General features: G+C 41.0%; 1 protein-coding gene and 1 pseudogene across 1 annotated transcript; one reads left to right on the top strand and one right to left on the bottom strand.

Moving 5' to 3' along the window:
- The first annotated feature begins 302 nt into the window (after positions 1 to 302).
- Positions 303 to 1,906, top strand: LOC119519779 (annotated as a pseudogene).
- Positions 1,907 to 4,623: 2,717 nt separating this feature from the next.
- LOC119519778 (olfactory receptor 2T10-like) lies at positions 4,624 to 8,073 on the bottom strand. Its single transcript, XM_037817516.1, is given in 3 exon segments — positions 4,624 to 4,769; positions 7,147 to 7,737; positions 7,740 to 8,073. Coding segments are annotated over 3 exon segments (1,071 nt in total).
- Positions 8,074 to 9,823: the final 1,750 nt, after the last annotated feature.

Genomic DNA, 9,823 nt, shown 5'->3' with positions numbered 1-9,823 from the left:
ATTCAACAAAGCGCAAAGCTTAAATTCAATATCTCCAAGGAAAAGCACAAGAAGGACACACTTTTAATGGTTTGTGTATATATCTACTGCATTCTGAGGTCAACTTAGGTAGAATTTTATTTCATTTGTAATTAGAGAAACAAGTAACTTCCCTCAAAGTTTGCCAGCTTCCCCCTTGCCTTTGCAGAAAGATCCTGCCACAGATGCAGCAAATAAAGGAATCCCAAACATCCGAGGCAAGTGAGCACCTACTGGGAGTATTTCTTGCAGCTCAAGTCTTTTTTCAAGCCCTAGAGAATTCCATGGATATCCGCTCTGCTGTTAGCAGAATTACTCAACTGGCAGGTGGAAGCTACGGCCAAAATCTTCTTTCTAGTGAGTTGTTTGAATCTCTCGAAACACCTGACTCGTGACTCTCGATCTTTACTCTGCACATGGAATACATGTTAAAGTGCAAACTTCAGGCTCTTCTCCCAGAGATTTGGATGTTTAGGTCTAGGATGGACCCCGGAAATATGCAATTTCAGGAGGAGCCCAAGTGATGGGGATGCTGGTGATGAGCTGAGGGCCAGCTGTGAGAAGGTTGGCTGTGGCCCAAGATGTGGGAGCCCGTAGTCATCAGTGACATCTCTGGGTTCTGTTCCATTCCTCTTAGCCACACAGGCACAGGCATTAATGGCTTCTACACTTTCTCCTAACTGGATTGACTGGTACCTTTTGATAATGTAGAACACTGAGCCTGTGACCAGTCAGAATAATTAAAATTGTTCTAACTTTGTCATTTGATGAGTTGATCTATACCTGATAGAATGATGTTACACATCCTGATGCCCAGGTAATAAAGATGTTCTGCATTTTCAATTTCAAATTTCAAATTAAGAATCTGTTGCTCCCAACAGAGATTGCTCCTAAATTAAATAAATTTAGCCATAAAAATGAGCCGAGTTTGCAGGGGCCAGAGGACAGGAATGATGCAGACACTCTCAGGGAGCAGATGTAGCAGATGCACAGTGTGAAAAAGGTGACCCAATTACATCCTTGGTATCAGCCTTGCTGATCTGGGCTTCAATTCAAAAGACAAATTACAAAATTCATGCAGGAATACAGAATTTAATTAAAATTCAGGCTATAGCTATTTGTAAGCAAAAATGACAACTTTAAAGAAGGAGACGGCATTGAAAGAATATTTGGTGACCCAAATTCACATATGCCTTTAAAAAGGAAATTGCTTATGATATTCTCTCAGAAATATGCATTCTATTCTGTTTTCAACACTTCAGCTATAACCACGGGATGGAGAAAATTAAGAGATGTGAATTACAGGCTGAAAGAAAAGTCTCCAACGTTTCTAATGGAGGCAGCAGCAAAAGTAGAGGAAAGCAAGAGGACAAGAACGGTAATTCCGCAAGAAAATGAGACGAAAGAGAAGCCGATCTGGCTGCAGGAGAAAGTGTTACTGGGAGTCAGGGGTAACGGAATCCTCAGGGCAGGTGAAAATCCTCAGTGAGGGCTCAGAAGAATCTCCTCTTCTTGTCTGAGTTTAAACATGGAAACCAACAACAAGAACTTGATAAGAAAGAGGAAAGAGTGGAAACGGCAAAGTGGGAGAAAGGAAGAAGGAAACAGGAGAAAAGCCACTGAAAGCAAGAGAATAAGTGTGTTACACAAAAGGCCATTAATTTCTGAAAAACAGTGATGTAGAAGAAAACAGTCATGGCTGTGAGAGGAAGACACGAATCTGTGATTTGGGTGAGGAAAGGGTGAGGAAATATGGAGAGGGAAACTGGTCTAAACCACTGTTGTGTTACAGATTCAACAACCAGCCAAACCAGCGTCATGCTGAGATAAGTGGAGGACCCTAAAGAAACTAAAACTGATTTCCTCAGACCATGACTTCTGTATTTGAGAAAGCGTGATTAAAGGGGGACAGTTAAGTATGTTGATCACTCTATTTGTTTTTAGCTTGCTGGTATTTGAAGTATTTAAATATTTTTGTTTAAAACATCATGGTATTTTCCTGTAAAGCAAAGTCATTCAATTCATTTGAGGATTTGTGCTATAAGAATAACAATATATGCCATGATTGTATTCTTAAGGATCTTTTTACTTTGATAAAAGGTAAAATTGTTGAGTTCTTCCACATTTAATACTCCCACCCCCAAATCCTGGTCCAGTTAAAAAAGAATGAAAATCTGACAAGAGAAAAAGATGCTTCTGTTAACCTGTGTTGCTGCAGACTGACTCCTCCCTGGAACACATTCGTAAAAATGCAGTTTCCCAATCATTGAATAATAATAGGCTTTTGACATAAGAGATAATCACTTGTTTATGGTTTTAACCTGCTACTTAATTGCCAACATGTTTGTTTATAAAATAGTAAATGTACAAGGGAACCTATCAGATGTAACGTGTTTAAGTTTTCACATAAGGAGAAAAACTTGAAGATATTAATACCCATAGGACAAAATTTGTACTATTAGCAAGAATAGCTTCATGTCTCAATTAAGTACATTTTGACTTACGATCCAGTGTTAAAATTTTGACAAAGATGGTATTGAATAAAGCTTCTTTATAATCTGGAGCCATAAGCATCAGATTCTCTGATACTTATATTTAATAATGAAATAGTTGTCATCAGCTGGGACATAAATTTCCCTACTTAGAATAAAGGATTTCACAGAATTGCAGTCAGAAGAGGTGATGCTGTGAATATAAAGGGGCTCACTTAAACTGAGTGGGGTGTGTGGGTATTTACGCACAGGTCATTTCCAGGAACCCTTCGTGGTATGAAGCAACCTCTCTACAACTGGAGCTGGGAGCATGAGAGGAAATGCCTCAGAGGATGCTCATATAGACCCCTGGCCGTCAGTGCTATACCTCAACCCTCACCGTTCAACACGTGGCACCAGAGAGATTATTTTGAACATACAAATTTCTGATATCTTTCGGAATGACTTTCACTTCTTACATGGCTTAAAACTTTTTATACCTTTGATGCCAACTTCTTTGAATAGTTTCTTCTCCAATAGTCTCTGCCATATTTTTTCCATGACTTTATTTTTATACTGTGTAATGCAATTTTATTGAGATATAGTCACACACCGTACAATCCATCCATAGTATGCAACCAATGTTTTCTGAGCCACACAGAATGACTTCTATTTCCTCCCAATGCTCCGTGTACTCTCTTGACCACAGTCTTTATTACATGCTGGCCTTTCCTTCTGCTGCTGCTTTTTCCTGGCTGTCAGTTTAGCTGCAACTCTCTTCTGGAGTCTTTCATGATACTCTTGATCTATTAATGTGACTGTTGTACAATTTCTTTGGACTGTTTGCAACACTTTGGCAATGACCTCATTAATTAGTAAAGTAGAAGCTTTAAACACATTGGTCTGGGTTGCTAATCCTGCCATTAGGCAAAACATCAGGAATTGATTGGCTTTATAAAGGGATTTTATTTGGTGACAAATTTACAGACCCAAGGCCATAAAAGTGTCCAAACTAAGATATTGTCAAGAGGATACCTCCACTGAAGAAGATCCAATGGCATCCAGAACTCCTCTGTCTGCTGCGAAGGCACGTGGCTGGTGTCTGCTTGTCCTTTGCTCCCAGGTTGTGTTTCAGCTCCTCTCTCAGCTCCTGTGCATCCTTGCTTCTTTCTCCCAGGTTGTTTCTCTCTAAGCATCATGGGGTCCTCTCTTAGTGTCCCCCAGGAAAACTCTGAACTTCATCTCTTAGCTTAGCATTTCCAACCATCCTTCTGACCACATCTCTAAGAATTTCTAAGTGTCAGCTCTGAAGCATGTCTCCAAAAGTCTCTCTCAGCTGCTCTGAGCTCCTTCTGTCTGTGAGCTCTCTTATGGGACTCCAGTGATTTAATTAAAGCCCACCCTGAATGGGTAGGGCTATACTTCCATGGAAATAACTTAATCAGAGTTCTCACCTACAGTTGAGTGTCACCTCTCCTTGGAAACATTCAATCAGTAGTTTCCACCCAACATGAGGCTTCTGTGGGGGACATAATATATTCAAACTAGCACACACATGTTTATTTTTAAATCTGTATATGAGTCATGATTTTACCTTTTTTGAAAATTATCTTTAAAGAATAGAAAATTACTGAAATCTACCCAGTATCAGGCTGTTATAATTCTGTCCAAAATTAGATTTGGAAAATGCCAAAAATATCTGTATGTTTTATTTATGGAAAAAATATGTTTAAAAAGTCCCAATAAAATATTCACAAGCAAATCCAGCATTTAAAAAAAAATGGTCAAGTAGAATTTATCTCAGTAATAGAGGATGGTTCAATGTCAGAAAAAACTAAACTAACAAAGGAAAAACATATATATAATAATTTCAACTGCTGCAGTGTGATGTGGTAATTTGCAGAATCTATTTATGAAAAAACCTCTTTATAAACTAAGAATTGAAGGGAACTTCACTAGTTTTCATCCAGCATCTCTGCTGTGTATTTAGTTAACCAAATCAGTTCTGATTAGATGTGATTGAGAAGAGGATATTTGATAGCACGCTGTGTTTACTTGCACTATAAATTACAAATACTTAGCTAGTGTTTCAGATGTAAAAAGGGACACGATGGGAGACCCCTGGTGAAGAAGATTAGTCGAGGTTGTGCGTTGGTCTTCCACTCATGTTGTCTCGGGGACATCTGTCTACCCCCGGGCAGCAGCCGGGCGTGGAAAGCTGGTGCAGAAATGCACGGGGGTCACGTCGGTGCTGGGTCAGAGCTGTGCTGGGGCGAGCAGCTGAAAACACGCAGAACTGGGTTCTCTTAGTGTAAGGAACATGGCTCTTTTTTCCACCAGTTTACACCCGTGCATAATATCATGCTTGCCAAACAGTAATCGATAAATATTGTTGAATGATCAAACACATGAACTTGGCTGGGAAGTAAGACTCTCTAGAACTATTTCCTATTGCGTTCATCACCCCAGGGCTTACACATGGATGTTGGCCCTGCCCTCAGAGTTTCTGATTCCCTGGGTCTGGGGTGGGGTCTGAGAACCCCCATTTCTAACAGGGTTCCAGGTGACGTCAGCACTGCTGATGAAGGGCCAGACTTTGAGAACCGCGGGTATCAGCCGCGCTCCCCACGCGCCCCTCGGCAGGACAGCCCTTCCGCTGCCCGTGGATCCCACGCTATTTCCTTTCCCTCCCCATCCCTGACCTACTGGAGTCCTTATTTTGCTCTCTAATGAGTGTAGGGTTGATTTTAGGAAAGGGAGCAGGAGCTCATGATAAATTACCACATTAGCAGAAACTTTTTTGTGTGCTTCCTATGTCAAAATTTTATCAGCCATTTGAAGCATAAATGTATATTATTATAAGGATAAAATGCTGCAACCTGCTGAGAATGACATCAAACTATGGAAAAGTTCAAGATTTTCCCTTCTCCCTTTTCTTTCAATCTTCTTCTTGTTTTAGTACTTCTTTTTCAAATTTTTACCATGATACCTGTTATAAAAATTTCCTAGAGAGGAAGCTGATTGGTAGTGGGCAGTGACGACTGCACACAGATGAAATTCCAGAGATTATTTGGTGACTGGAAATCCAGCTATATCGTCCCGTGACACATTTCTAGTACTGACATTTAATGTCAAATTATCCTCAAGTGATTGAAACAACAAACACAGGCAGAAATGCTAGAAACAGCAGGTGCATATGTGTGTGTTTATGCAACAGTGTTGTCTGTTTCTGTAAATACTCAGAAAGTATTTTCTTCCAACAATGTAAAACCACAGAACTAACTCAATCATATGAAAGTACAAGCAAAACTTCATAACAATCAACCAAATATTCTAATCCAGGCACTAGGAGGAGAAAGGCCTTAGTTAAGGTGGTTTCTATTAAAGAGGACAGAAAGCACTGGGTCATTGCCAGCTCCATTATACGTTAGTCAACTAAGTAAACTTTGTTCTTCATGGATCTCAGCTGAAGTGTGTCTATTTTCACAAATATGACTAGAGTGATTATAGGAGCAAACCATGAGCTGACAGTGCTAAGTTATTGTTCATCACAATAATTAGTCTTTTAAAATTTGACCACTAAATATTTATTAATAAGCCAGCAATATTATTTAATTTTATTTGTATAAAATAAAAAATTTCAAATTTATTTTTGTATTCCAGAAGAAAGTGCTCTTGTTTTTGCTGCTGTTGTTTTTATTTGGTCCATTCTTTGACTGATTTTAACACTCAGTAATTTAGCATTCAGCCTAGAGTGAATATGGTACATCTTTATTAGTTATAAAATAAAGCTCCATTTGTAAGGCCTAGAGGAAAGGCCTTTGAGAGTTGGGTTCCCACACTTCCAAATTAGGTGTCAACTCTCATCTCCAGCCTTCAGATGCTTGGATCTATATAGATAAAATTTATTCACTGAACTCTATTCTGAGTAACATGTTAACTTTTTATCCTTTCAGCAACTCTGGGAGGTAGACACCATTATATTTATTCAAATTTTTCATATCACCCAGAAGAGATCTTGTCACCCTATCTGGGGCTATGTCTGCCTTGGGCAATGCCCATGAACACAAAAGGAGGAGTACAGGAAAATGGAAAAGTTTTGGGAGTTCAAAGAAAGGAGGCAGGTTTATCCTTTGCTCCTCATGAAATGTAAGGACTACTGAGTAGCAGGTGCTTCTGGTTACTCAAGGTGGGTCAGACTATTTTAATGCCTCATCAGTTGAATGACCTGCTCTCAAAAGTTCTGCTTCCTCGGCCGACTCTGAAGTCATGAGTTCTCCAGCTGTTCTAGGAGCAGCTCACGCCTCCTCTTCACGTGTGTGTAGACAGGTGAGTGCATTTGTGACTTGAGCATATGTGGACAAAAAGGATGGTGCTCTGTGTAATTCAGAGAGGAGCGCTGTGGTTTTAGGATTTTGAATCATAAGAAATGGGTCTTGTGATGGTGCCCTGAGGCCAAGATAGGTTATCTTATTTCTTAATTTTATTTGTACAGAAGAATGGTGTTGAAATAAATGACCTCTAACGTTTCTATGTTTCTGATGACATTTACCAAGAAGTAAGGCTCCTGAAGCAATTGAAAGAAATATGCTGACAGCAGATTATAATTAGGTACAGCAACCTAGGGGCCTTTTTCTCTTTCCCAGGGGACACCTACTGATGACGATCCTCTTTACAGCTGCTCTGACATCCTTGTTTCTGAGGCTATAGATGAGGGGGTTCAGCATAGGGGTAAGGATGGCATTAAACATGAAGAGAGACTGGTTTAATTTGGGGGTCTTGGAGGAGCCAGGCCTCATGTAGACCAGTATGGCAGGGCCAAAGTAGAGGGTGACCACGGAGACGTGGGAGGAGCAGGTGGCCAGAGCTCTGCTCCTGCCCTCGGTGGAGCTCATGCGGAGGACAGTGAGGAAGATGAGGGTGTAGGAGGCCAGAATGAGGCTCAGGGGAATGAGGACCACCAGAAAGCTGGAGACCACCACTGACTTCACATAGGCTGTAATGTCCTCACACGTGAGCCTCAGGAGAGCTGTTCCCTCACACAGAAGATGTGGGATCTCTCGAGGACGGCAGGTGGGAAAGTGCATGGCATGGGCTGTATGAGCCAGGGAAGTCACTGCCCCTCCCACCCAGGAACCGGTGGCCATCTGTGCACAGATGGTGTGGCCCATGATGACCGAGTAGCGCAGCGGGTTACAGATGGCCACGGAGCGGTCGTAGGACACGAGGGTCAGCAGGAGGCACTCACAATCCCTAGGGCTAAGCTGAGGAAGATCTGTGTTCCACAGCCCACCTGGGATATGGCTTTCTTCCCCGAGAAGAAGTTCGTGACCATTTTGGGGACAGAAGTTGAGATCAAGGCCAAGTCAATGAGGGAGAGCTGGCTGAGGAGGTACATGGGGGAGTGGAGTCTGGAATCCAGCCAGATGACAAGAATGAGAATAGTGTTGCTCACAACAGCCACCAAGTAGACCAGAAGGATGAGGCAGATGAGGATCCTAAGGTGGCTGAACTCAGGCCAGAGCCCCAGGAGAATGAAATCTGTAGTGAGAGTCTCATTGTCTCTCTCCTGATTGAATATCATTACCCTGAGAAAAAATGCAAGGGCATTGTTCCATCTGAGGGCACATTATCATTCAATGGTTTACCTTCCTTACTCCCAAGACTTCTATGAATAAATTCATGCCAATTCCTTCCTTATAATTGTCTCTTTAGTATTATAAACAATTTCTCAAATGTTAGAGATTTTCTTATTTCTCTCCCATGGATTACTTAGGAAACTCACCAATCTGTTACAAACATAATGATTGAGAATAATGAAATATGAACACAGGTGCATTTTAATGTTTTTATCTACAAACATCCAGTCAGTTGATGAAAATTTATCATACATATTTCTTGAAGTACTAATTTAGTCATCACTTAATGGTCCCTGTACATATAATTTCATCTAGTAGTTAATGATCATTTTAGATTTTGAAAAAGCCACATTTTCACTCAGTCTTAAAAGGCTTCATGAAAAATGGAGAACGTTTTCTTAGAGATGAGAAGTAGAGGCCTTGATAACTGAAGGGAAGAAAGCATTCTCAGAACTCAGTGTGGTTTGCACTCACCTTTTCCCTCCCAAAAAAGCCAGGTCATTTTTCCTGAGACTTCCTCTGTTGATGTGAAATGAAGCAATGGGCATCAGTATGATCATGCTGGAGAGAAAATACAGTGAAAAGAGAAGAGAGATCATGATTTTAATAATGCCTTTATGAAGACACTTTTAGTCAACTCCTAGGCATTGCAGATGATCAATGCCTGCTTCCTGAAAGCTGCTTGTTTTCTGACTTTAAGTGTCAGGCACCCGATCCTTGAAATTAATCCATGTGCTGGTGTTAGTGGTGAGGATTTAGAGTGCCCTTCTCCGTGAACGTGTAACAGAGGCCAGCAGCCTGCTTTGTCCCTGAGTCATAGAAACAATGGTTCATCTAGCATTTACACAAAACACATTTAATAATGGGTGCCTGGCTCTCAGAACAGTTGTACATCATGTGTGTGGGAAAGTTGTGACACCTTCACCCTTTACCCCCTACAGACTGATCTGAAAGGATCACAGAGGACAGAAGAAGGACAGGAACCAGATCAATGTGTCCAGTGTGTGTAGAGAGGGAGCCATGAGTACAACCCACATTCGTGGTCACTTTCCTGACGTTTATGTAGAGGTCTGCAGACACTTGTGTGTGTCTTTCTTCTCCAGATGGATTCTCTGGCCAACCTCAGCTGCCCAAGTTGGTCAGATTTTTTGACACTTTCAAATTTTACTCCCAGTAATTTACCTGTGCCACATATTTTTCTAAGGTTTAGTCTAATACATGGCAGGTTTGGGTTACAAATTTAGCAGACAAGAGAGACAATCTAAAGGAGGCTTCTTGAATGCTGGAATGCCAAGCATCAGAGGGGAGAAATAGGAAAACTGTGTGGCCTTCTCAGTCCCTAGCAAACTGAACTGAAGATAAGCAGCTGCATGCTTCACCTGACTCATTCTAGAAGGAACCCTTTACTTTGCACTTTCCCTGCATTTTTTCCATCTTTTATATCAATCTTCCTTTAACCAATTCACTTTCTGCCCTCTTTTTCTTTCATCACTTTATTCCACACAGTGGCATATTTTCTTCTCATCCCAAAGTTAACTCTTCTGCCCAGCTTTATTTCTGCCCTGTTATTCTCCCTTCTCCTTCTTATAAGTGTGGAGTAGGCTACAATCAAATAAAGAGCTTGTATTTCTTTTGAGATGGCTTTTAATCAAGCAATCATTGTCCACTTAGATGGATAGATGATTCTTCCCCTCA

The sequence above is a fragment of the Choloepus didactylus genome, chromosome 24 (assembly GCF_015220235.1).
Source record: "Choloepus didactylus isolate mChoDid1 chromosome 24, mChoDid1.pri, whole genome shotgun sequence".
Lineage (NCBI taxonomy): Eukaryota > Metazoa > Chordata > Mammalia > Pilosa > Megalonychidae > Choloepus > Choloepus didactylus.
Note: the sequence above shows the minus strand (reverse complement) of the source record. Positions and strands in the feature narration are given on the sequence as shown.